The 27,042-nt window shown below is 35.3% G+C and overlaps 1 protein-coding gene across 1 annotated transcript; it reads right to left on the bottom strand.

The window, feature by feature from the left end:
• Positions 1-1,477: 1,477 nt before the first annotated feature.
• On the bottom strand, positions 1,478-20,723 carry LOC134851511 (protein mono-ADP-ribosyltransferase PARP12-like). Its single transcript, XM_063867637.1, has 3 exons — positions 20,614-20,723; positions 9,700-10,145; positions 1,478-4,050 (listed from the first exon to the last, which is right to left on the bottom strand). The coding sequence occupies exons 2-3, from the start codon at positions 9,903-9,905 to the stop codon at positions 1,617-1,619; spliced, it is 2,640 nt and encodes an 879-aa protein (XP_063723707.1). The 5' UTR covers positions 9,906-10,145; positions 20,614-20,723; the 3' UTR covers positions 1,478-1,616.
• Positions 20,724-27,042: the final 6,319 nt, after the last annotated feature.

Here is a 27,042-nt window from a genome sequence, read left to right as displayed (position 1 = left end):
TTGAATTGATTTTTTTTACGGCAGGCAGGTAAAATTCACTGAATTCTGATGATATAATTCACTGAGCTGGATTGTTTTCTGTTTACGCATGTTTATAGAGCTTAATGAAATTTCACCGCTTTTTGAGCTGAACAAGTTGTTTTAGTGCTGAATAAAAACAGCCGGAGAAAATGAACTAAAACAGAACTTTCAAATTCGTTTTTCTCAAATTGGATTCAATTTGGCCAAAGATGATAAGGACAAAAAATGGTTGGAGTTTAACTAGCTTTTCAATGATGTATGTTTTAATGCAAAAAAGTTAGATTATTTTAATGCAAAAAGTTAGATTATTTTAATGCAAAAAGTTAGAATATTTAGCACTATAGTAGCTTTTTCAGCTCAAAAAGCGGTGAAATTTCCTTAAATCCTATAACATACGTGAACAAAAACAATCCAATTCAATGATATGCATCATCAGAATTCGGCAAATTTTTCCTGCCTACTATAGAAAAAACCTTTCAATCACCCAAATATTCGTGAAATGAGAGATGATTTAGAAAAACAAGTTTTGAAAACACGCTGTAAATTTGACACCGAGCATAGTTTGCGTTGCCTGATTTTGTGTGGTCCGAACAATTTCAGATTTGCCAAAATCTGATGGCTCAAAATACCGGCTTCTCTGAAAAAAGATTCATGGCATTAACTTCATCTCATTTTTAATCAATCAACCAAAACTTTAATTAGATAAAATTTATCACGTTTATATCGAGGCAGCTACTCTCAATCACATCAATTGTCACATCATCAGTCAGTGACTCTTTTCTAGAGTAACTATATCTCATTTTGGTTTATATTGTTAATGCCAGATTGTTGGCAATATCGGTGACCTTGAGCAAATTAACCGGTAAAAAATGGTTGTTTTAGGTTAACTGGATTTTTTGATATGACTTTTTACGTGCTGAAATAAAAAATAATTAATTTCAGGTAGGAAAATAAGCAGTTTTAGGTTATTTAACTTCGTTATCATTGACCGAATAGGATATTGCCGAGAAATTGGTATTAACTATAATAATAATAACAGTAGCATCAGTTGTGTGGAAAATATAGAGATCAAAGGTAAATCAGTAAATGGTTTATGATAGACAGTCCAGTGTCAGCTAAGCACAAAAACTTCATTTCGTATTCTTCAAATACGAGACAGAATTTTTTTGAAAAGATATTCGGCCATGTTAAGTTCACAAAAGAAAGCAAAGGGAAGAGAAGCGGGTGTTAAATGTGTTTTGCAGTCAACATCATTTTGATTTAAAAACTCTCCAATAGCTTCATTGATATATCAGAAATTAAGTGTAATAAATGAGTATCGTTTCTGAGAAAAATCTTGACTTTTTGCTAAATAACTATGATGCAGGGTTATTTCCTTAAGCCTTAGCTTTACAGTGAAATAAAAATAGACGATCGATTTTAACTGAGTTTCAACAAAAAATGAAGTTTCGCATTTTATTTTTTGAAAACAATTTCGCAAGATTATTGTGGGAAAAATCAATAAATCGATCGTCATATGTAATTACAAGCTCGGTAGTGTAATCATACTTTAAAGATGTTTTACATGTCATGGACATCTCTTCATGTTTTTCTTTCTACTCCTCCGGTTGCAATTCAACCATGTACAGTGGGTAGGTCTGACTCACATCAAACAGAGCCACCACTTTAGGCGCATACGGGTCATCCACGCATGAATCATACTGTTCTTCACCTATGCTCAGCTCATTTTCCTTCAGCGGGGGTCGAACGAAGAACTTCGAGCCCTGGGTATACTCGCCGGCCAGAACCAAGGATACGAAAATAAATTTGGATTCCTCGCTATCATCTTCTAGTTCAGGTATAGAAGTAAGGTCGATTTCGTTAGTGAAATAAATTCCCTTGCCGATGTTTGACATGGTTTTGCGAGGTCCTACTTTGTATGTGTTAGACTCCATAATTTCATTTTTATACTTCTTTTCCGTCTCATGAAGCAACAGCACTTCATTCAAGCCATTTTGACCCAGTTTAGTGATCATCTCCTTCTTTTTCTCGTGGTAATTTTTCCAAATCTTATGGTTCTCGATTCGCGTAACGATGACGTCATACCCATCGATAGCATCTTTGAAGAAACTCGTTATAATGTTACAGTCAATATTGTCTTCAGGCTCGACAGCAATAAAAGCCGACCTACTTTTAGAAACCCATTCTTTCGGTGGTGACTGATCGAAAACCATTTGTTGGTCGACAACCGGCTCTTGCTTTTGAATATCAATTTTCGGTCGCCTTCTTATTTTTCGCACAGAACCAGATTTTAAATTCTTTTGATCGAATGTTGTGAAGTTGATCTCATAAATGCTCTTGCCGGCTAAGAATTTTATCTTTTCGTCTCTGTAGCTCTCAAAGCCGTACTCGATACGATCACTCTCAATATCCGATGCCACATCGCGAGATCCTTTTTCGCCATACAGCTTCCAATTTTTGGGAACCGATGTTCTGACTTGGATCCCATTCCTTTGTAAGATTTCTGGGAAAAGGCTAGTAACACGAGCACTGTTTCTCGTATTTGATGCATTCTCTAACCAGTACCAAGCCCATGACATGATAGAACCGTAGCTTAGCCTCAGAACGTCGAAACTCGGCTTCGAAATTAGTTCTATTTCGTGATCACCAAATCTGATCCTTTCTTCTTGGTTGTTCCATTTAAATTTCGTCTCGGATATTTCTGGGTTGCAGAATTGGGATTCCAGGAACTCGCTAACATTTTCAGGAAACGGATTCCATTGCTTTCGACTCTTCTCTTTGTATAGCCATAAAAAGTCATTCGTACATCCAAACATTGGACATTCCCGTTTAGTGCACGGCTTTGTTTCATGCTTTGCGCATACTTTTTGCGCAGCTTCGTTCACGGAAGGCGCGGAAATTTCACTGTGCGTCTTTGATGCTTTCACACCTTTCTCGTTTATTTTGATCTTTTCTTCACGCGGTCTCCGTTTTACTTCTTTTCGATCATGTCCTGAAACGTCTGTTTCATAAAAAGAGAAATTTCCCGCCGCTTTTTTCAAATGCAACACTCTTCCCTCACTATTGTTAACGAGGAAAAATTTGTCCGTAAATTCATTCGTTTGAAGCTTTTCAAAAATTTGATCAATTTCATCGCAATCAAGACCAAAATTCCCGTTCTTGGCATATGGCTGCCAGAACCCGTTCTCTTTCTCATTTTGCCAATAAAAGTTCCATTTTGTTCGCTTTTCTTTCGTTTCAGTTCGTCGAATGTTGCACACAATTTTCTTACTCGGCATTGGGGGGTACAAAGTACATTTCATAGTTTCGAAATCATACATGACTCTCAATTTCATTCCTGGGTAAGTTCCGCGGTCAATTTCCGGAACACAGAACCGGGATTCCAGGGCTTCGCTTTCTTCCTCCTCGAAAGGGCGCCAGACTTTCTGGCCCATTGGTTTGAATTCCCATAAGACCGTAGTCTTGTATGCTGGATGAACTTTGAAGCACGTGTCTCCATAAGCACATTTGTTTTTCAAAAATGCCCAGCAAATTTCACTCTCCTCATTTTCGTTTTCTTTTTTGACTTCCAATCCCATGTCTTGAACTTGTGAATCCTGATTTTGGTAACCGCCGTTGCTACTTTCCGGTCTGCTGTTAGAAGCACCGTTTACACTTAGTCCCAGTCCATTGCCGTAATTTTGTACACTTTTTCTGTATGTAGAAGAAGCTCCTGGCTTGATGAACCGCTGCATCACTTCAAGATACAATTTCAAAACACAGTAGGACTTAATATCGAAACAGTACGGAGCCAGTTTCGCCTTTTCCGAGGGGGACAGAATATGATCTTTGCCACAATTCAAGCAGGAACTTCTTCTAGCTGGGAAGTTGTCACGTGACTCGTCCACAAATCGGTAGCATAAGTGAGGGTAGCGACACTGTTTGTCCTTGCACTGAGTTCTATTGTAATCTCTACATGGTCTTGGAATATTCATAGTCGGCTCTATCCCCATTAACTCATTTTGATCGCGACAAAACTCTCCGATAAACCTACAAAACAAAAACCATGGTTAGAAATTCAAAGCAACTGTTGCGAAGGAGAAAAAGTATAAATTACACATTATAGATTATAAAGCTCTAGTCCAGGGTGACCACTTTTTTGAGAGAAAAAAAGTTACTATGACAATTTTCGAATTTTTAGTCGAATTTTTTTTAGGTCGACCAAATTAATTTTTCAAGCTCTGCCAAAGCACTAAAAAACCCTGTTTTGGCCAAAATTTCTGCGCCACAGTCATAATTTTGAATAAACAGGCTAAAAAAAGTCGTTTTAGGCACTTTTTGAAAAATTTTGAAAAAAAATGTGTTTTTCTTCGGGTTGCTCCCCCCGCAATATTAGTATATATTGGCGCCGAAGGCGCCTTTAGACAAATTTTAGGGTCCGTCACCAAAAACAGTTGTAAATAGTGACTTTTAGTGACCAATGAAAAAATAGTGACCAATAAGTAACCAATAGTGACTGGTAACTAAAATAGTGACCAAGTGGTCACCCTGCTCTAGTCTGTGTGTGTACGAGGACTTATGCGTAACCCTTTTCTGGCTGTACCAAAGAAATTGACTTTTTTGTATTCTACAATGATGTGCAGGTCAAAGCTTTGATCATTTTAAACATGGTGAATTGTCTTTACAGAAAAAGGGCAAAAAACGGGTTCTTCTGACGTTTCACGCAATGCCGAAAAAAATAGTTTGTGTAAACCATTAACTTTACAAGGTTGAAGATACAATCAAATGTGTAATTACAGTAATTACACAAACTTGAAAATAGAGTCAACACAATGTTGGAAAGGTGTCGAAGAACTCAGAAAACTTGAAAACAACTGATTGCGCAGTACAAAAGTGCCGAAGCAACAATGCTGAAAATCAAAATGTTGTTCAGTAGTGCCGAAACTTTTTTTGTACACTGTTTTTACTCATTCCAAATTACTGACGAGTAATTATATTCAAAAGAAAAGAAGTTAAAAGACAACAAGGCTGCTCTTATCAAGGCGAAGCCCTGAATGTTCCAACTGCATTAAAAGTTTTTATCAAGCAGTGTTCGCTTTGTAACAATTGATGAATTTTTCAAAAAAAAAGATTTTTTTTTTTTTCTAATTTGAGATTTTTAAAAAATCAAACCATAAAGTACCAATTGATAAATTTCGCTCCTATTAACATAGCAATTATGGCAAATAGCCTTCTTCAAATAATCTGTAATGATTGCTAAGAGAGATCAAATCAGGACAACAATACCTTTCAGATAAAATGTTTAAAAAATCCGTCGAAAATAAATAAACAGTCGAAATTTGTCTAAAGAAAAAATAAACGCCCGGGCACAAATAATCCATCACTTTCTTCAAAAGTCGGAACAAAAATCGCTATTTTAATTGATGCCGCTTGTTAAACAACAAACGATCCTCAAGCGCGGCGTTAAATTTTTATGAACAAACAACTATCTTAGCAAATTGTCAAAGTTTCTTCTCTGTTTCGCTCTAAAACAAAACAGTATTCATACAAAACGTCAAAAGATGAACTCAGTTATCATCCATTTGTGAGACAATTAAACACATTTTAAGTTTTGCTACTGTTGTACTTTGGCACTGCTGAACGCCCACAACTGATTATTTTCGAAGGGTTTACAAAGAAAAATAAATAAATTCATTTTTGTCGAAAAAAATTGATATAATTAACCCAATTTGAGAAAACTGGACTGGTGGGTTGAACATTGTAATATTATTAATATAAAATTATCCAATTTCGATACAAGGCTGATCACGTTTTTTTCGCTTCAAGTCTTAAAAAGTTTTATCACTCTGTTCAGTGACACTTAGAAATTGGGAAATGTTAACGTAAGTTTCACTTGCTGAAAAACAGGTGAAGGACTGTAAAAAGGTCGAAAAAGCAAACAATCGGAAGCCAGTTGCCATTCTCAAAAAATAAAGAATTAGAGCGATCAGTTAGTGTTGAAGGGGGATACAAAGATTTTTCTAGTTATGTTTTTCAAGTAACATTTTTAAAATATTTGTTTTTTTACTTTTTTTTGAAGTGTTTGGGCTCGCAAAGTGCTAAATGAAACTTCAAAAACTGCACATTCAGAAAGAGAAAATAATTTTACAGCTTAATGGTTGCTTTAAGTTCTTAACCTGCTCGTTTTACCAGCTCCACAAAACTAGACAAAAAAACTTGAAACCGGTTTTTATCATGGAGAACTTTTTTGAAATTTTTAAAAGTCGTTAGAATCACGTCGTCTAGGGCTTTTATACGGCGATGATTATATGTTGCATTCAATTTTGCGAGGAAAACTTTTTAAAAATAATATTAAACGCATAGTCGAGGTTGCACTTTGCATACATAAGCAAAAAAATGACCGATGACGCTACTGGGAAAAACTGAATGACTAAAACTTTGAGTCTACAAAATTTCGTGAGTGACGCACGCCAATTATGAATCTACAAAATTGCTAAGTGACGCAAGCCGATTATGACGCATTAGCAGTACCAGGCAATTTGAAAAAAAAAGAAATTTACAACTAACATGCCTCAATTTATAGAGCGGACGTATTTTAACAAATATACGAAAAAGTTCATTAAAAACATCCGACCCTGCCCAGGCTCGAGCCCTCTTATTTTATTGTGGTTCTCCCTAAATCTACGCTACAGGTCCATGATACTTTGAAGCTAAAGTGCTATTTGTAATATAAGAGTCTGTGTTAATATCCTTAGCATTGGCTGTACTTAATAGCTGGTTATTGATAAATTGAACTTTTTCAAAATGAACACATTTTGTCGCAACAATATTTACGCCGCAATAATATTTGCGACTTATGTTGGAAAAAAGAGAGTTCATACTATAACACAAGCTTTGCTTGTGTAAAAAAAACAACCGAAGACAAAGTTCCTCCCCACTTACAATTGTCGGAACAAAACCGGTCTCAAAAATTTTTTCTGACCACTTTTCGAAGCATGATGCCAATTGTATCATTTTAACGTCGATCAATATGCGCAAGCTAAGTCAGCATAAACTGTAAGTTAGTTAAGCATGTTTATTTTTTTTGCTGAGAAAAAAATTTGAAACCTTCATTTTCTTTGTTTTCAAAAGTGTGATAAGAGAGTTTTTTCAGACAAGACTCTCCTTCTCCAAAAATCCAATAACTTCGGAAAGTTGATATCGCAGAGATTGTTTTTATGTTTTTCCGAAATTTGGCCTGATTATCTTCGCAAACTCTATATGACCCATCCTAAACCACCTCTCTTTAAGTACTGCAAGAACAACACCTATGAAATGTTGCTTATACTTTCTCGGTGAAATCTACAGAATTACTCAATTTTTCTTCTCTCTCGATATCTACAATTACGCTTGCTGATAAAAATTGCATCAAGCTGCTGGTAGACGCTTTTGGGTCAAGGAAGATCAAGGAAAAAGCAGTTCATTGCTACTTCGAACAGCACGGCACATTTTGTTCACCATCTACTTTGACTTGATAATCAATAATTTTAGCATGAGACAATAGTTTTCCTAAGTATGCACTAGTTGAAACAACGAGCTTGTTGAAAACTAGTACATATTTTGGTTTGCAACGCTCAAGGAAAGATCAAACGAAAAAAACTTGTTTATACAATTCATATATTGACAAAAACAGCTACAAAGCAAGATTTGGTTCTTTATAAAATGCATCTGCCATGACTCCAATCTTCACTTAGTTTGGACTAGACGGTTTTAGTTCTGCGAAACGTTTTTAGTCATTTTGGATCAACCGTACAATCCCCCTAAGTCACCTACCGTAGAATGTCATCCCCAAGCATGTATCAACTCTGAAAAAAAATCTGTATAACATGCATTTCATATTCTTCCCAATTTTTTTTTAAATCTTATTTTCTTTCCACTATATCAATTTGGGAGGAAAGTTTTACGCTTGATCCGCCATTTTTTTCAATATTCTAAGTCAACACAATGTTAAATGTTATCAGACACGATCGTGAATTTTTTCAATCTGACCGGTTTTTAAATTCAATGATTCAACGCTGAAGATAATTTTTCAATTAGTAATTGAAAACCATGTTGATAATTTTTGATCAATATGATTTGAATCCATGTTGATCTACTAATTTGAATGTGAGACCAAACCAGTTGACCATTTTTGTTCCCGTCAAAAATGATCAACATTAACTTCAATGACTCATCGAAAATGAATCTTCTGCAGTGAATCATTCAATTTAAAAAACGATCAAATTTAAAAAATTCACGATAGGACCTGATAACATTTAACTTTGAGTTGCCTTAGTTGAGAATATTGAAAAAGAATCAGATCAATCGTATAACTTCCCTCTCAAATTGATATAGGGGGTATATAAAATGAAAAATTTTCATAAGATAAGTTTAAGGAGAATATTAAACAGCCTAATTAAAAGATTCAAATATCGGAAATAATTAAAAACGTCGATTAACCATTTAACTGAGTTTGTATCTAAAAAAATTTAATTTGTATGAACAATTTTAAAATATGTATTTTGCGCCGTTTATAAAAAATACATATTTTATACAGAATTTTTTCAGAATTGATACATGCTTAGGATGACATGTTAACCTGATCGAGCCTTTTCAATTGCACATTGAGCCCAAAAATTTTCACAGTCGAGAAAACTGGGTTCAAATTTTTCACCATTTAGAGCGAAGAAGAAGAGAATATAGTCATTCTCTATTGCAACCGAAATAACTTTTTAACCTTCAATTGTGTTGCATTAATGCCCCCCTCAGGGATCGACCCGCTGCCGACCATAAGGGTCCCCTTTTGACTTTTTAAGAAATCCATTTCTGGCCGACCGACCCTAAAACTTTTCTGAGGGTGCCTTTGGGGCCAATGTCTACTAATCTTTAGGGGGAGCGGGCGCCAAAAAAAATGTTTTTTTTTTCGGTCAAAATTTTCCAGTAAGTGCACAAAAACGGCTTTTTTTACACCTGTCTTTTCAAAAAATTGCCTGCGGCGCTTAATTTTTTTCTCCAAATACGGTTTTAATAGTATACAGGGAGCGCCAATAAATGCTCCCCCCCATACGATTCATAATTCTTATGTAAAATTATACTTATAACTCTGTAACCAGATATCGTTTGGACACAATTTATTAATTTTACTATTATAATAACACCAATTTTGGATAATTTTTATGCAAACATTCGGAGATTGAAAATAAACTCGGAGAAGATTGAAATTTTATCTTCATTAATCAGAACCTCTCACAACCCTATGGGACCCCGTTTGGGTATGATTTTGAGCTTTTACCAGACTTAATGGCAGATTAATAAGGGGTGGTTTATAAAAAAAATGGCTTGGAAAAATGAGATGACAGCAAATGATGCTCCTATGCAGCAGGGGCGGATTTCCCCATTTTGACCGAAAATTTTGACAAACAATTGCTTTTTTCGGCGGGCGCTCCCCCTTTAAAATTAGTTTATATTGGCGCCTTTAGAACAATTTTGGGATTGGCTAACCTAAAATGGACGTTATGAAATATTACCAAAGGGGGATCTTTGGCTGGTGAGGTCTCGAATCCCTGAAGGGGGCGCGGCGACGGCCTCCCCCCTAAATCCGCCCCTGCTATGCATTGATATATAACACTACAAAAAAATCACAACTTACTTCATACTTAATTGAATATAAACACATCTTACCTGAAGATCTGCTGGTTGTTGACATCTACCCCCTGGCTCGACAGCATTCTAGCGTCGCGGTCCGACAATCTATGAGCCAGGCCACACCTCGACTCATCGGGACATGATTTAGACAGGAACTTGGCACAGAGGTGCAGCCTCGCACAATTCGCTCCCTTTCTGCAATCTTTTCTCTGGTAGAAGTCACACACCCAAGATAGTTTCATGTTGTTTATTTAAACTCTTCTTCGATATCTTATTTTCTTCTTTCTTGCCTCAGTTTGCAATAATAAAATTGATCTATGGCTTCGATTTTCAACCGATACCACGAATAGAACCACAAATAATGTTATAATAAATGTAGTAATTTATTGCCGAGTAACAAAAATTCTCCAAAAATTGCCGCAGCACGCAGAATAGCTCAAGTTACACAGACATTCTTAACTGTCCAGTCGAATACCAAAACGCTGTAAACAAAACAGTTTTTTTTATTCTTGATAAAACTATCTATAACAATAAATGAAATTAACATATAGTCACGTACGGTTGGTAACTTGGAGACACGTTTTCAAAGCATATCACAGACAACGTCAGTTTATTTTAAGCATAGGTACCATTTGAAAATCCAGACAATACGCACTCTGATTTTGGCTAATTCAAAAACTCAACAAACAGCGTTTAGCGTGTTGTATAGTATATAAGATTTGAGAAAACGCATACCATATTGGTAATTTGGTAAAATCTTTATTGTGGTATGTAAATGCTGAAGTTATTATCAATCTGACTACCAAATCAACGTAGAAAACCAATTTTGACCCTGCAGCGACTAACTCAAAGAAAGTAATCAAATGATTTTGACCTCGTGATTCTGTCTGAGTTCTTCATATTTCGTTTAAATCATAACAAGCTGACACTAACAGTCATTTGCGAACTGAACTATTGATTGTTTTTCTTAAACATGGATCGCGCCAATAAATTGAAAAAGAAATCTTTCTTTTTCTTTCAAAAATTTTTCGTTAGACATCAGGTTTTCGTCTTACACCTAATTTCCACTGTTTTTGGCCCCAAGGCGTGATTAATTTGAAAACAAAAGGTAACTAAACTTGTCGTTTTAGATGATAATGTATGTCTGCTCAAAGATTGTCGGCTTTGTTTCCTTTTCGTGATTTTTTTCCGTTGCTATTTCAAAATTAAAAAATTATTGTTTGGCTGAAATCGGTTTGATAAAAAAAGATATTATAAAATGCATGGGATTGCGTTTTTTAAATTATTTTTCCTAAGTTTCAGTTTTTCTCAAAAACTATTCCATCGATTTTCAAAAAAGGAGTATCATTGGAAAGACCACCTACTCCTCCGTGTGCCTCCCCCTAGCGTCTCTATACTTTACCCCTCTGTCTATACCCTTCGAAAAAGTCTATTTTGGGAAAGTTTCACCAACAGTTTTGATTTCTTTTAGTTTTTCTAAAAAACTACCATACCAATTTTAAGATTTTAGTTCCGATGAAAAAAGCGGATTTTGGAAAACGACTAGGCCCAAAACTTTTTACACAAAAAGTTATGGCCCTCCGAAAAGCCGAAATTTTGATTTTTCGATTGTTTTTGACACTTTGACTTTTCTCGACAACTACCCTCCCAAATCTGAATTTTTGGGTCCAATCGAATTTACAAATTGCGTGGATCTCTTCTGCAAAAAAAACTTTGATTCTCGGAAGGGTCAAACTTTTGATTTGATGACCGTTTTTCAAATTTTTCTCTTTATCACTTCTGACAAATCTGATATCATAGCTTTAACCAAAACAACAGATTGTTGAAAGCCCACCTTTATTAATCGGCTACGCCCTATTTCTTTTAGAAAAAAACTATGGTCTTCAAAAAGTCAAAATTTGAAACGTTGACCATTTTTTAAAAAGTTTTCTCGAAAACTACCCTGAAAAACTATCAAGTGAAGTGTTCAACTGAAAAAGCTGGGTTTGGGGAATATTCGCTGCTCAAGCAGTCACTACCTACTTTTAGCAGACAAAAGTTACCGATTAACACAATTCGTCCTAATTAGGTATAACAAAACTATCAAACACGTATCTCCAGCTTTAGCAGGCCCCTAGTTGTCTTTTATCGAGACATCCAAAAGTTTTTGTTTCAACTAATTTTTTTTTCAAAATTTTTTGACTTACGTTTTTAAATATTTATATTCTATCCCGAATGATGCGAAGCTCCGCTTCGCCTCTGTTAAAGCTATCTCATTTTACGCTGTTTTTTTAAATTGAAGCATTTTTGTATAAAATTATCTTGTAAATTTACTTTTGGTTTTTCATTACGTATGAAAATAGGTTTTTGTGGGGCTCATTTTTGAATAGTTTCAACAAGGCTTTGATCGAAAAAGTTGAACATTTTTTCAGGATTACTTTGCTTGTAGAAGCTTTCTCAAGAGTTTTTTGACAAGCGTAATTTGAATAACTCTTCTGGGTAATTTTTAAAATCATATTCTTTGGGTTTGATCGATATTTTGTTTCGACACAATTTGGAATCAATTCTGAAAAAACTAGTCAGGACGTCGATTTTCATAAGAGCTGTAAAAATAATTAAACTGTTTGTTTGATCTGTCAAATTTACATAGTAGACTTTTTTAGAAACCCGTACCAAGCGTGGTCAGTATTGTTCAAAACGAGTTGATAGTTTATAATTCTAGTTATTTTATCAGATTTCTGAAGCGCATAAAAAAAAATTGAGAAAAAATGTGAAAAGTCCGAAACTGTCCCAAAATTCAGGTAAAGTACTTCAAATTTTGCGGTCTGGTGGAAAAAAGTTACTCGCTTGAAAATTATTAGTTTATAAATTTGAACAGAAGATTGATTTTGAGACTAACTATTTCGCCACGTACATCGCATGCTATTAGAAAACAATAAGCAAAAATCATACTAAACTGAAACTTTTTAACCTTTATGGAATGGGTGTGGTGTATTCATCATTTTGCGTCTTAAAATTCAGTTCGTTAAAAAATTTCTTCAGTTTTTGGTTTATCTGAGTTTTGTGCTGACAATTTAAATCAGAAATCGATTTCTGCTCACCAAAAAAAGAAGTAGCAATAACTGCGTAAAAAATTGCTCTCCGTTTATAGTCCCCAATTGCGACTTGTGTTTCAAAATTTCTGGTAGAAAGGAAACCAATCTAAAAATTCAGCAGTGCCAAAGTACATTGGTGCCAAAAATAAAATATTGTTCAATGGCGCCGAAGTTATTTTGAATACTGTTTTTACTCATCACATACCACTGGCAAGTATTTTATTTCAAATTGATGAAAGTTGAAACAACATATTTTGCAACTTTAATTGATAACGCTAGTTAAACAACAAAAATTCCCCAGGCGCGGTGTTGCAAACCTGTATAAGCAAATAATTAACTCAATAAACTGTCAAATTTTCCTCTCGGTTTCGCTCCAAAACAAAACAGTATTCACGCAATATTGCCGACAATATTCACAAACGGAAATCAAAATTTTCAAATATCATCAGTTTTCAGCACTGTTGTACTTCGGCACTGTTGAACGACTCAACAATTCCTGTTGACTTTATTTTAACAGCGTTAACACATTCGTAAACTGCTTTTAAAAATATATCGCAGGCAGTTAAAAAAAGCGTCAATTTAATCAAGAAAATAGTGATTTCCTTTTAATTTTCAAAGGCTAAAATACATGGCCTCAAAACTATTCGGTATTTTAGAAACATGCTGAAAACCTGATAATAGAATTTATATGAACGAAATCAATTGGGTCCTACTATCAGTAAGGGAACAAAAACCGGAAATTTTCTGTTCGAAACTTTGTTCGGGAGTCCCAGCGCTTATTTTCTTTAAAAATTGACGTAAGCCTACGCAATGTATATTTATTTCGTTTACGCAGCTAGATGAATGCCACAAGAACTTTGAAAAGAACGGGGCAGTACAACAGTCCCGAAGTACAAGAGTGCCTAAAATGAAAAAGTATTCAACAGTGCCGAAGACTATCAATTTTCGGCACTGTTGAACTTTTTTTTCATTTTCGGCACTGTTGTACTTCGGCACTGTTGAACGCCTCCAAAAGAATTAGTCCGCATTTAGGACTAAATGTTTGTCGGCTTAGTTTGGAGTTTACCCTTTTCGAATGAATGAATGAATGAATAATTTAGGTATGAAAGGAAGTTTATGTAAATATAAATAAACAAGACTGCTCGTATCAGGGCAAAGCGCTGAACGTTCCGACTGCCTTTTAAGATTTATGGAGCAAAAAAAACTTTAAAAAATTAATTGAAATAAAAAAAAATGAAAATTTTTTTTTTAATTTGAATTTTTTTTGAAAATCATCACCCCACACGCCATATAAAGTACAAAAGGATAGATTTCATTCCTTGAAACAAACCAATTATGGCAAATAAGCTTCTTTCAACCAATTTGGAACGATTCCTAAGACGGATTAAATCTCCGCTTACGCGTTAATAGCTCGAATTACATCGCGCGTTAATTGTCCCAAATTGGTCAAAATGGCCAAAATGGCAACCTTTAAACCCTCATAACTTTACGAAAAATGATCAGAGATGAAATATCTTTTCAAATTTAAGCCCAGGACAACAATACCTTTTGAATGATATAAAATTCCGTCAAAAATGGCTAGTTAAAAAGTCGAAATTTGTCTGAAGAAAAAAAAAACCCACCCGAGCACAAATACTCCGTTACTTTTGTATCGAAAGTCGGAACAAAAATACGCTCTCAAATCATTCCAATTTCTAATTTTTTTGCAGAAATATTTTGTTCTGACTTCGTTCTATTCCACTCATTTTCTGTTGCAACAGTATACTAAATTTCAGACAAGATACCTTTTTAAAATTTACACAGCTGAGCAGGATGCTTATTTTGATACACTTTGATGTTTCCTTTTTCGAAAAAGTTGTTCAGAAAAAATGGACAGTAAAATACCTAACTAAAATACAAAACTTTAGGGTCAAAACCCAACTAATACATTAATTATTCATTATGATCTCGTAAGATATTTATGGAAATAAACACGATGAAAATAAGCTCTCACAAAACTTACAAAAGTTTGAATTTTTGAAGAACTTTTTCTTTTGAATTCATTGCATTCAGCTCATTTTCTGTTGAAACATTGCTCTATTAAAAATCAAAAAGCACTAAGTAGGGCAATGGAAAAGGCTCCGTATTATTTAATATAATACAGCTAGCTGGCTATAAACAATTACACTAATTTTGAGACAAAACGCCTATTTTATTGTTCCGACTTTCGATACGAAAGTAACGGAATATTTGTGCTCGGGGTGGGTTTTTTTTTCTTCAGACAAATTTCGACTTTTTAACTAGCCATTTTTGACGGAATGTTTTTATATCATTCGAAAGCCATTGTTGTCCTGAACTTAAATTTGAAAATATATTTCACCTGTAATCATTTTTCGTAAAGTTATGAGGGTTTAAAGATTGCCATTTTGACCAATTTGGGACAATCAACGCGCGATATAATTCGCGCTATTAACGCGTAAGCGGAGATTTAATCCGTCTTAGAAATCGTTCCAAATTGGCTGAAAGAAGCTTATTTGCCATAATTGATTTGTTACAAGGAACGAAATCTCTCTTTTTGTACTTTATATGGCGTGTGGGGGGATGATTTTCATAAAAAAATTCAAATATTGGAGAAAAAAAATTTCATTTTATTTTATTTCATTAAATTTTTTATGTTATTACTGCTGCTCCATAAACCTTAAAAGGCAGTCGGAACATTCAGGGCTTTGCCCTGATACGAGCAGTCTTGTTCAATTAGATGGTTTTTTGGTAAAAGTGGTCGGAAAAAATGAAGCGTAAATTACCTCTCAAGACCCACTAATGATTATTTAGATCCCAAAGCTGTTTTTGGAGACAAAGAAGATGCAAAGACGCGCTTTCAAAACATCTACAAAGTTTTGCAATTATGATAAAAATTTTCCATTGAATTTATTGCATTCAACTCATTTTCTATTGCAACATTGATGTGTCAATGTACCAAATGCCATAGAGCAAGGAAATAGAAAACGCTCCCTAAAATTTAATATAATACAGCTAGCTGTCTGTAAACAATTATACTAATTTTGAGACAAACCGCCTATTAAAATTTACAGAGCTAAGTAAGACGCTTATACACCTATTTTAGACAACTTGATGTTTTTTTTTGGTAAAATTGGTCGGAAAAAATAAAGCGTGAATTACCTTATTTGAAGATACGTCTATCAAGACTAACCAATGATTAATTTAGATCCAGAAAAGTGTTTTTGCACATAAAGAAGGTGTAAAGACGCTTTTAAAAAGTATACAAAAAATGCAATTATGAAAAAAAAAGTTTTGAACTCATTGCATTCAACTCATTCTCTGTTGCAACATTGATGTGTCAATTATCCATATGCCATGGAGCAGGGAAATAGAAAGTACTCCGTAACATTGATTCTGTTGTAACATGGTTAGAAATAATTATAGTTAATTGGAAGCAAAAAACGTAAAAAATTTATGAGCTAAAGAATAAGCTCATTATGAACACAATTCGGTCGTTATTTTTTTTCTGCATGAGATTTGGTCGGAGAAAAAAGAGCCACAAAAAGACTGTCCGTATATCAAGGCGAAGTTTTGAGTGTTCCGACTGCCCTTAAAGCCCAATTTGAATGTTTTTTGTTGAAAAAATGACAAAATGGTAAAGCTTCCTTTACCATTGATAAATTTAAAATGCTTCCTTCATGTTGTTTTTTAGTTTTATCTATACAGAAGCGACGAAAAAATCTACCAAGAAAAGGGAATCGGCTCTCACAGGAGCACTTGGAAACCCAGTACATATAAACTGGATCAAGGATGACAAGAAAAAGTAGTTCATTTTTGAGTCGCCTGACAAACAGTCAACAGGGAACAACTCGAATATTAAAAATTTAATATAGGAGATGGGTTCAATGAGAAGTCGCCCGAGTTCCAGGGGTGTGTAAAGTTCCTCAAGGGAATAAAACCCAAGTCCAGCAGTTAAAAAAAGACGTTGTCGACTCAGTATCTCCAGCTTTCAGCCAAACCGCGACAACCAAAACACGAGAGAAGTATTATTCGTACTGGATACGGAAAATAGGAAACCGAGATTGAAAATGAAAAGGAAACAGAAGAATTCAACACTACAGAAAAACAACAAGAAGGAACAAAACAGAAAACAGTGACAGAGACCAATATAGCGCCGGAGGACAAAACAGAAGTTGAGGGAAAAGAATCGGTTAAGCCCCAAGAGGAAGAAACGTGTTAAAAAGAGGATCAGAGTCAGTCCCACGGGACTGTTAAATTCAAGTACCATAAGGGCTATACAGATAGTCCAGTGGGGACTCTATAACTCTATTTTCCGGGAAAAAAATTCAATTAAGGGAATGTCATTCCACTGGATAATGGCAAACATTTAATGAATTGTACTATGAATTATACTGGTCGTATGACCTTGATAAAGTGACATTCATAGGTGAAAGCAATAGCTTTCAGAGCATGAGTTAAATTTTTACTAACCAGTTGTTTTACGTTGCGTTGTTTGTATGCATATCCGTTTGGATTAAGGATTATACATCGCTCATACATTGGGGTATGACAGGTCGCTTGAAAAACCAGGTCCCTTGAGAACAAGACACCTAGAGCTCTCAAATCGTTAAATAATTATAATTTCGCCATTCCAAACGTGTCTCAGTATATTTTTAAACAAACTTTATGTTTTTTTATTTCGTCTTTAACCTCCCCCTCACCCTTTTTGATGAATTCTTTTTTAAAAAATCGCCAAAAATGTGTTTTGATGACAAACAAGCCTACCCATTTATGGTTACTAGATCGAAAAACAAGTTGAAGCGAGTATATTGACTCTTCCCAAGCCCCCATCCCAACCTGACACGAACATCAATTCTATGGTTTAACGAGCCGTTTTACAAGGTTAATTATGAATACAAAGTATGTGTGTCATGGCCTAATTAGTGGTTCTGTCAATTTTCATTACATTCAAGAAGTTTTAAAAAAAATTACTTGGAAACATTTGCAGGTGGGCGAGGGGGGGGGGAGGAAACAAATCTTCTCGTGGCGAGGCCCTGAATGTTTCGACTGCCTTTTAAGGTCTATGGAGCAGTGATAACATAAAAAACTAAATGTAAAAACCATATATACATTTTTTTTAGTTTGAGATTTCTGCGAAAATTATCCCCCCATTCGCGATATAAAGTACAAAGTGATAGATTTTACTCCTAGTAAAAAATCAGTTATGGCAAATAAGCTTCCTTCAACCAATTTCGAACGATTTCTAGGACGGATTAAATCTCCGCTGACGCGTTAATAGCGCGAAATATATATCGCGCGCTAAGTGTGCTAAATTGGCCAAAATGGCGATCTTAAAACCCCCATAACTTTACGAATAATCACAGGTTAAAAAATTTTTCGAATCTAAGCTCAGGACAACAATACCTTTTAAATGATTAAAAAATTCCCTCAAAAATGTCTAATTACAAAGTCGAAGTTTGTCTTAAAAATACCCACCCGAGCACAAATAATCCGTTACTTTCGTTACGAAAGTCGGAACAAAAAAGCCAGCTTATTTCTTGATATAAACAACACATTAATTATGATTTTAAATCTGAAAAGTTTCTGTCATAGTGATGAAATTAGTTCAGAGTCCAGTTTAGTTCTATTCTCTTTATTCCAAATGCATTCAATCTATCTGTCGGGCGCTAACTGGTATTCAACGTTCGGAGTTGCCTGTCACCTTTGGTTGACCTCTATTTCATTGTCTCCGACTAACTTAATGAGTTGCAGTTACATCTCTCGTTTTGAAATTTACACTATCGAAATCTCTGCCTTGACATGGCGCAATCAGTTGGGGAAAGAACCCACTGGGAATTACGTCGTTCTGGTTATCATCGTCGAATTAATCGCGGAGCCACCCTAAGTTCGCGGAGCCACTAATGCTATGGGAGTTTTGGTTCAATAGGTTTCAATGGAGAATGGTGGCTAAACATAGTATTAACCAGAAAAAATTCTGCTATGCAGCTACGCTAACAACGGCCCAAGTTAAGGGCCTACCAGAAGAGGTGGATGAGAAAAATCGCTGTAACTTCGGAGCATTGGAGACCAGGATCCTACCAGACATATTCATTGTGAACAGGAATAACAGAGAGGCCCAAAACGAATTACGCCGATCGACAAAAACACCAGAGGAGGTGTACCGTATAGCGCTATCTTACGAGCGCGGAGACAATTACGCGAAAACGTACGTATCAACAACCGGGGGAACGCCATCAAGCAGCACTACCGGTGGAGGAGCGTTTCAGATCAAAACGGAACCGGTGGGGACAATCCGTGGCGGATACAGGAACAGTAGACAACGCGGACGTGGACCGTACTGAGGACGATCGGAATTCCGAGGGGGCGGGGGAGCCGAAAAATCAATTCGTTCCCGGATAGCCGAAAAATGAATTCATTCCCGAATAGCCGAAAAAAAATTCGTTCCCGGATAACCGAAATTTTGGATCTACTTAACAATTACCCCCCTACCCATTTCTTATTAAGGGGGGGGGGGTGTTTCGTTACTAGTTACGATAGGGGGGGACAATAGTTAAAGAGATCATACAAACTTACTTAAAGACATTGTTTTGTTTTATTTGGAGTACCCCCCTTTCTCTACCACCCCCCCCCCCCCCCCCGCACCCACACACTTAGTCCCATCTTTCTTCCTTCCCACTCCCTTACCCTTCTCCCAATTACCCACTCCCCCTACCATTATTTACCCCACTATGCCCCCGGCAAAAAAATAAACGCGTTTAAAAAACGGTTAAATGTTTAAAAAACAGGCCGAAACGCCGTTTTTGTTTTTTTTTTGAAAAAATTTTATCCAAAAAAATTGCGTTTTACAGCGCGCGCTCCCCTTTAAAGTTAGCATATACTAAAAATTTTTAGGGTTTGTGGGCCGAAAATGGATATAATAAAACTTACCAAAGAGAGGGACCCTCTGGTAGGTGAGGGGTGTCGAAACCCTGTAGTAATCAGACTTTTGTTGTTAATTAATTAAATGAGAGTAAAAAAATTAGCCAATCCAATCTCTTAAAAATGTTCAAAATTTTCTAAGCTAACAGGCTGCAAAATTTTGAGGCATTTTTTGTCCAATCAAAATGCGTCTCAAGAGTTTTACGATTTAAATTAATTAAAAGCGGAGGTATTTTTTTTTCGGCTATCCGGGAATGCGGCTCCGTGGGTACGCACCAATAAAAGGTGCTATAATTGCGACCAGACCAATTTTACCCCAGCAGAGCACATGACAAGATGCCCCGCGAGAAGCGCGACCTGCAACTTCTGGCGAAAGACAGGTCATTACGCAAAAACTTGACTCAACAACTTTCACATGATGTTTAAAATGAATAATTTACACACAAAAATTAGTTTTCAAAATTATTACATGCATGTGGGACCTTTTTTTATTAAAGTTGCTTTTTCGAGGGACCACTCTATTAGTACCTTTATTGCGTTCAACCAAAAACGCCGCGAAACAGTCGAAATGTTTCAAAAAACTCATCACTTGAAAGTATTTTACGCGTGCAGTTGCATGTGAATTGAAGGGGGTGCACTGAGCAGAATGGTCCATGAGCAAAGCGAACTAATAAACCGAAGCTGCAATTAGCAGACCATTTTTTGACCCCACTATTACATGTTTGCTGTGAATACTATGTTTCGACTTTGGCGTTTTTTATACCATCTGAAAGGTATTGACGCGTGAAAGGTGTTTGATTTTTTTTGGGTTTCAGTTTCAGAGTTGAGAAATTATTCCGTATTGACCAATCAGCTGCTTTTTGTTGATCGAGTCTTAGGCTCGGCCTGCTCTTGGACCATTCTTCTCTCAGACCGGTTACCATGTGAATTGTAATAAACAAACAAAAGCGGATCTTACCTTATTTTTTCTCAGCGAATTGTATGTGAAATTTCCCGTTGCTTGCAGGAGGACATGTATTATTTCTCCGTCCCTTAAACATGTGAACGTATTGTATTCGCTATTCAGTCTCATACAGAAATGTGCTACATGGAGTGCGGTCTGTATTTAGACAACCGCGTATTCCTACTCGTCAGTAAGCAGACAAATACTGTTTTAACCAATCAGAATCGAGAAAAGACAGCAAACTTCCACAATATCAATAAATGATAATTATTTATTAATTTCTTCCTTGTCTCGATTCGGATTGTTTTTTTTTGGAGTATTTGTCTGCTTACTGATGAGTAGGAGAAATACTACTACGCGGTTGTCTAAATACTGCTACGTAACCGTGCTACATGTATTTAATGAAAGCATTTTCTTTCAGCAGACAGATTTGGACGATATAAAATTTGAATTTTTCCATTTAATAATTCAAATTGTATTATTTTTAGCTGTATTGGTTTCCCACTTTCAATAAAGGAAATCAAAAAAAGTCAAAATTGAATAAACTTTTTCCCAAATGGGCCGTTAAGAAATTTCGATTATATTGTCTGTCGGCTCGCTGCATTTTTTCACTGTTATTATGTGTGTTTGTGTTTGAGTAAATCGTACGCAGAGATATAATCGGATGAGAGGAGTGCAATGAGTAGATTGTTCCAACAACAGAGTACGGCTTAGTGACTTACGATAACTTCCGTAATACAATCAAAGTTGAGAAGGGCTTTAAAGAGATCAGTACATTTCAAATGACGAAAAAAATCAGTCAAAAGTGGAGGATCAAATTAACAACCTCGAGGTAAAAAGTAGACAAGTCAATTAAGTAGACACGTCATAAAGTAGACAACTACTATATTAATCAATCAATCAGAATCTAGAACAAGAAGCAAAATTAATAAATAAACAGGACTGCTCGTATCAGGGCGAAGCCCTGAATGTTCCGACTGCCCCCCCCCTTTTTGCAATAGGGATGGGGGGGGGGGGTTAGTTAACAAGGATAACGTCAACCAATAGGAATGCGAATTGAAATAACGTCAACCAATAGGAATGCGAATTGAAATAACGTCAACCAATAGGAATGCGACAGAACACAATTCTGAGAAATACAAAACCAATCCAGTTGAGCATAAATGAAATATGTTTTTATAGGGGGGGGGGGGATTCTTTACAGGATACCATGGGAGGGGGGGGGGGGCGAAAAAGCTGCGAAAAAGTTTTCAATTTTTTCTACAAAATGCAAAAATGCTAAAAAAATTTCAGTTTTTTCAACAAGATGCTAAAAATGTTTCACTTTAACAGTTGAGAGAGGAGGTAGTTGACGGTAGTTGAGTTGAAAATAAAATGATTTTTTTTTAGAGTGAGGTGTATCATCAACTCAAATGAGTGGGTTTAACCAATCAGAATAGATTTTCCAGATTTGGTCAGTAGTTATGTCTAATCAGAAATCCGTCTTCCTGTTAAAAAAATTTAAAAGTCGTATCCAAGCAGAAGAAAAGTTCCCTCAAAAGGAATTTTACAATTTGTCGTTTTCGATCAGAAAAAGTTCAATTTTGTTCTGGTTGTCGTATCCATTCAGAGAACAATTTACCTTTTAAGGATATTAAATCTTCCAGATATGTAAGGAAAAACAAAAAATAGAAATCGCAAAAATAAATGGCCACAAATTAGTTGCTGTAAAAATAAGAAATATCACCGATATAAGTAACACAAAAAAAATCTATAGCGAGTAGAATCTGCAAATTTTCTGATCAAGTCAATTGAGTTTTTTGAACATAATTAATGAGAAACTGTTAAATTTGGAGTCGATAATCCAGTGCTCTGATTTTGATGTACATGTCAGAGGATAGCTCGAAATTGATGAAATTTTAAAAGCAAAGTTCTTGAAATCTTATTCCGAACCTGATCATGCAGGATTTTGAACTTTCAAAATCTTTTCAAAAAATTAGGAAAAGACGACTTTGCTGGGGAGTTTTGATAAATTTGGAAATCGAGTAGGGAAAAAAAGAGTGATATATTATCATACATTTTTTTGACTAATTTCAACTTTTTTCTCTCCTTGTCAGGGGTAATTCAGCCTTAAGTTGAAAATTTGATACTCTTTGATTGAGTAAACTCTTTGATTGAATAAGTTTCTATTAAATTACCGTTACGTAGTCCGAAAACTCTATTTAATACAATTTAAATGTCCAAAAAAATATCGAAAGTTAGGAGTCAACATCTCACTCATCAACAAGGAGTCCACTTGAAATGTTTTGTTTTTGCTTGTCAGTAGCACAAAGAAATTCAAACAATTTCGGATAGATATTTTTCAGATCAAGATAAAATTTTACGATAACTTCCGTAATACAATCAAAGTTGAGAAGGGCTTTAAAGAGATCAGTGCATTTCAGATGACGAAAAAAATCCCGTCAAAAGTGGAGGATCAAATTAACAACCTCGAGGTAACAAGTAGACAAGTCAATAAAGTAGACACGTCATAAAGTAGACAACTACTATATTCATCAATCAGAATCTAGAACAAGAAGCAAAATTAATAAATAAACGACTGCTCGTATCAGGGCGAAGCCCTGAATGTTCCGACTGCCCCCCCCCCCCCCTATTGCAATAGGGGGGGGAATAGTTAACAAGGATAACGTCAACCAATAGGAATGCGAATTGAAATAACGTCAACCAATAGGAATGCGACAGAACACAATTCTGAGAACAACAAAACCAATCCAGTTGAGCATAAATGAAATATGTTTTATAGGGGGGGGGATTCTTTACAAGGTACCATAGAGGGGGGGGGGGCGGAATAGTTAACATGATCCGAAAAAAAGTTTTTAAAAAATGAAATGGGGGGGGGGGAGGGGGGACTGCCCCTTCTCGGCTAGGGGGGACTGCCCCTTCTCGGCTAGGGGGGACTGCCCCTTGTCGGCTGGGGAGGGGGGGAGGGGGGTTACTGCCCTTTTCAATTCTGGCTGCCAAAATTTTTCAAAGGGCAGTCATTTGGTATAAATTTACGACATTCATTTTTGGCTCACAAACCTCAAAAAAATTTCTTAAGGCGCCTTTAGCGCCAATATACTTAAATTTAACAGAGTGCGCGCTGCAAAAATGCAATTTTTTGTTCAAAATTTTCCTGAAGTTTCCTAAAAAGTTTGTTTGACAAAAAACAAAAAGTGTTTCAATTTTTTTGACAAGCTGCGAAAAAGTTTTCACTTTTTTCTACAAAATGCAAAAAAAGTTTCAGTTTTTTCAACAAGATGCTAAAAATGTTTCACTTTAACAAATGAGAGAGGAGGTAGTTGACGGTAGTTGAATTGAAAATAAAATGATTTTTTTTTAGAGTGAGGTGTATCATCAACTCAAATGAGTGGGTTTAACCAATCAGAATAGATTTTCCAGATTTGGTCAGTAGTTATGTCTAATCAGAAATCCGTCTTCCTGTTAAAAAAATTTAAAAGTCGTATCCAAGCAGAAGAAAAGTTCCCTCAAAGGGAATTTTACAATTTGTCGTTTTCGATCAGAAAAAGTTCAATTTTGTTCTGGTTGTCGTATCCATTCAGAGAACAATTTACCTTTTAAGGATATTAAATCTTCCAGATATGTAAGGAAAAACAAAAAATAGAAATCGCAAAAATAAATGGCCACAAATTAGTTGCTGTAAAAATAAGAAATATCACCGATATAAGTAACACAAAAAAAATCTATAGCGAGTAGAATCTGCAAATTTTCTGATCAAGTCAATTGAGTTTTTTGAACATAATTAATGAGAAACTGTTAAATTTGGAGTCGATAATCCAGTACATGTCAGAGGATAGCTCGAAATTGATGAAATTTTAAAAGCAAAGTTCTTGAAATCTTATTCCGAACCTGATCATGCAGGATTTTGAACTTTCAAAATCTTTTCAAAAAATTAGGAAAAGACGACTTTGCTGGGGAGTTTTGATAAATTTGGAAATCGAGTAGGGAAAAAAAGAGTGATATATTATCATACATTTTTTTGACTAATTTCAACTTTTTTCTCTCCTTGTCAGGGGTAATTCAGCCTTAAGTTGAAAATTTGATACTCTTTGATTGAGTAAACTCTTTGATTGAATAAGTTTCTATTAAATTACCGTTACGTAGTCCGAAAACTCTATTTAATACAATTTAAATGTCCAAAAAAATATCGAAAGTTAGGAGTCAACATCTCACTCATCAACAAGGAGTCCACTTGAAATGTTTTGTTTTTGCTTGTCAGTAGCACAAAGAAATTCAAACAATTTCGGATAGATATTTTTCAGATCAAGATAAAATTTTAAAAAATAATGAGGGTATCTTTTTAAATAAAGCTGGACTCTGATTGGTTGATCTCGAACAAACACTGTTACTAAAAGAACACTCGATTTTGATTGGTTCATTTTCCCTAAGCAACATTAAAAAAACTCATTTCACATTCATTTCTTACGCTAAAAGTAATCGCTCTGCATTTTGTTTAACCAATTGAATTTTTTTTCAATTGTTTTAAGCAAATCATAGTAAAGATGAATTAATTTTTTTTGCGACATTTTAAATGTCCCAAAATTGTAGATGCCATACACGTTTATTTAATTTGATACATAATAAACCTCACAGTTTTTTTTCAGATGCCGTCAATCAACATGAATGAGAAAGTAAAATTCAAGGACTGTGGCAAAGAGTACAGTACAGGAGAGTTGATGCCGCTCGACATCGCGAGAGTTTTGCGCTAGGAGTTATTCCATGTCCAGAAAGTAATTTTTGTACTTTCAACCAGCAGGGTTGAGTTTCCATACGAACAAGAAGCTTGTAAAGTCGACCTCAAATCAACAAAATGTGTATCAAGTGAGAAAGAGTTTCCAAGCTATTATTCACTTCAACAACATTGCAAGAAAGATTACGTGTTGAAAGCGAGGAAAAAGAGTGATTAAGTTGCTGATTTGAATGAAATCTTAGAAAACGCGGAGGATAATGATCAGCGTCTAAATGAGTTAGATGCTTGTCAACACTTCTTGACAGATACTGAGATGGAAAATAGACGCCACAAGGTTTTCAGTTTTTTTGACTTTCCAAACTGGATCCTTATCTAGTTGAAAAAAAAACTGGTTCAATCTTTGAAAATTTTGGTTTTGCAACAAAAATCATCATTGCCTTGTGGATTTGTCTTATGTAACAAAGAAACCTGTGATTTTTGTTATTTCTACGCTCATAAAGTAACACACTTCTTTGTGAATCTATGCTGCTGTATACTAAAGCAGACTAGACGTATCTACAGAACAAGGTCTATAAACAATATCCTTGATGCTTGTACAAAAGAGGGACAGAAAAAAATTGCGTTGCAATTTGATCACTAATTTAACATTTTTTGCGGCACTGTTAAAAAACGTACCGATGGGTTGTCTAAATTCAGTGATTCAAAAACCATTTTTGAGAAATTATCAAGTAAAGTGTTTTATTTCGAATCAACACATTAAACAACCATACAATAACAGTTTGTGTTTGCTTCGAGCGCTTGCAGCTCATTTTCATGGAACAATTAAAATTGAGACAACTATCTCCAAGATATTCTTTGATTCTCTGGAGAAATTGGGTGATGATCCGAAACAATTTCGTGGAGTTTCGATGGATAATCTGCCAATAGTTGAACATGTAGTAGGAAAAAACATCTTTATCTACGATATCGACATTGAAGCACATGACTCCGTGGGAGAGTTAACATGGAGAAGAATGAATACACACAAAAAAACAGTGAAATACAGTGAAACAACCACATTATTCTTGTCAATAATATCGACAACTTCTCCGATGTCCAACTTGTGAATATTTTTTTTTCAAAACGTCAGATTTCTTCAAATGTCATCATATCTGTTGCAAAAATTGAAATAAAAAGATTTACTTTAATATTTTTTACACTCTACGAGAACTTTGAACCAATTTGCATGCCACTGGAAAAGCTAGAATCGACAGAACCAATTACTTGGATCGGGAAGTATGATTATTTCAATTACTTGACAAATCTATTTTTTTGTGCGACAAATATCCAAAGAACCACACTATTAAATTTGCGGCAAACTTGGAGTTGTTGGCGGAAAAAAATTAAGTAGAGATGTGATCAAAATTTTTGGAAATTACTGAAACAAAAACATCAAAAAGGGGCTACACAAGGTTTTCAGCATCCTTGATGAACGAAGCATTTTTAAGAAAGTGAAACGAGAAAATACGAGGACGAATGTATCGAGAATGAGGAAGAAAGGAATGCATCCACTCACTGTCTGAGGATTCAAAAAGTCAATTGATTGATATGATGCAACATCTAGAGAGATTACACCAAAACTCTACCACACCACTATTTGGATTCAAAAACGGCCGGTATGATTGAAACCTCAAAGAACCAAACCTCATTCCTTACCTTAACAACGGAAAAGAAAA

Source organism: Symsagittifera roscoffensis, chromosome 1 (genome assembly GCF_963678635.1).
Source record: "Symsagittifera roscoffensis chromosome 1, txSymRosc1.1, whole genome shotgun sequence".
Classification (NCBI taxonomy): domain Eukaryota; kingdom Metazoa; phylum Xenacoelomorpha; order Acoela; family Convolutidae; genus Symsagittifera; species Symsagittifera roscoffensis.
This window is presented reverse-complemented; position numbering and strand designations above follow the sequence as displayed.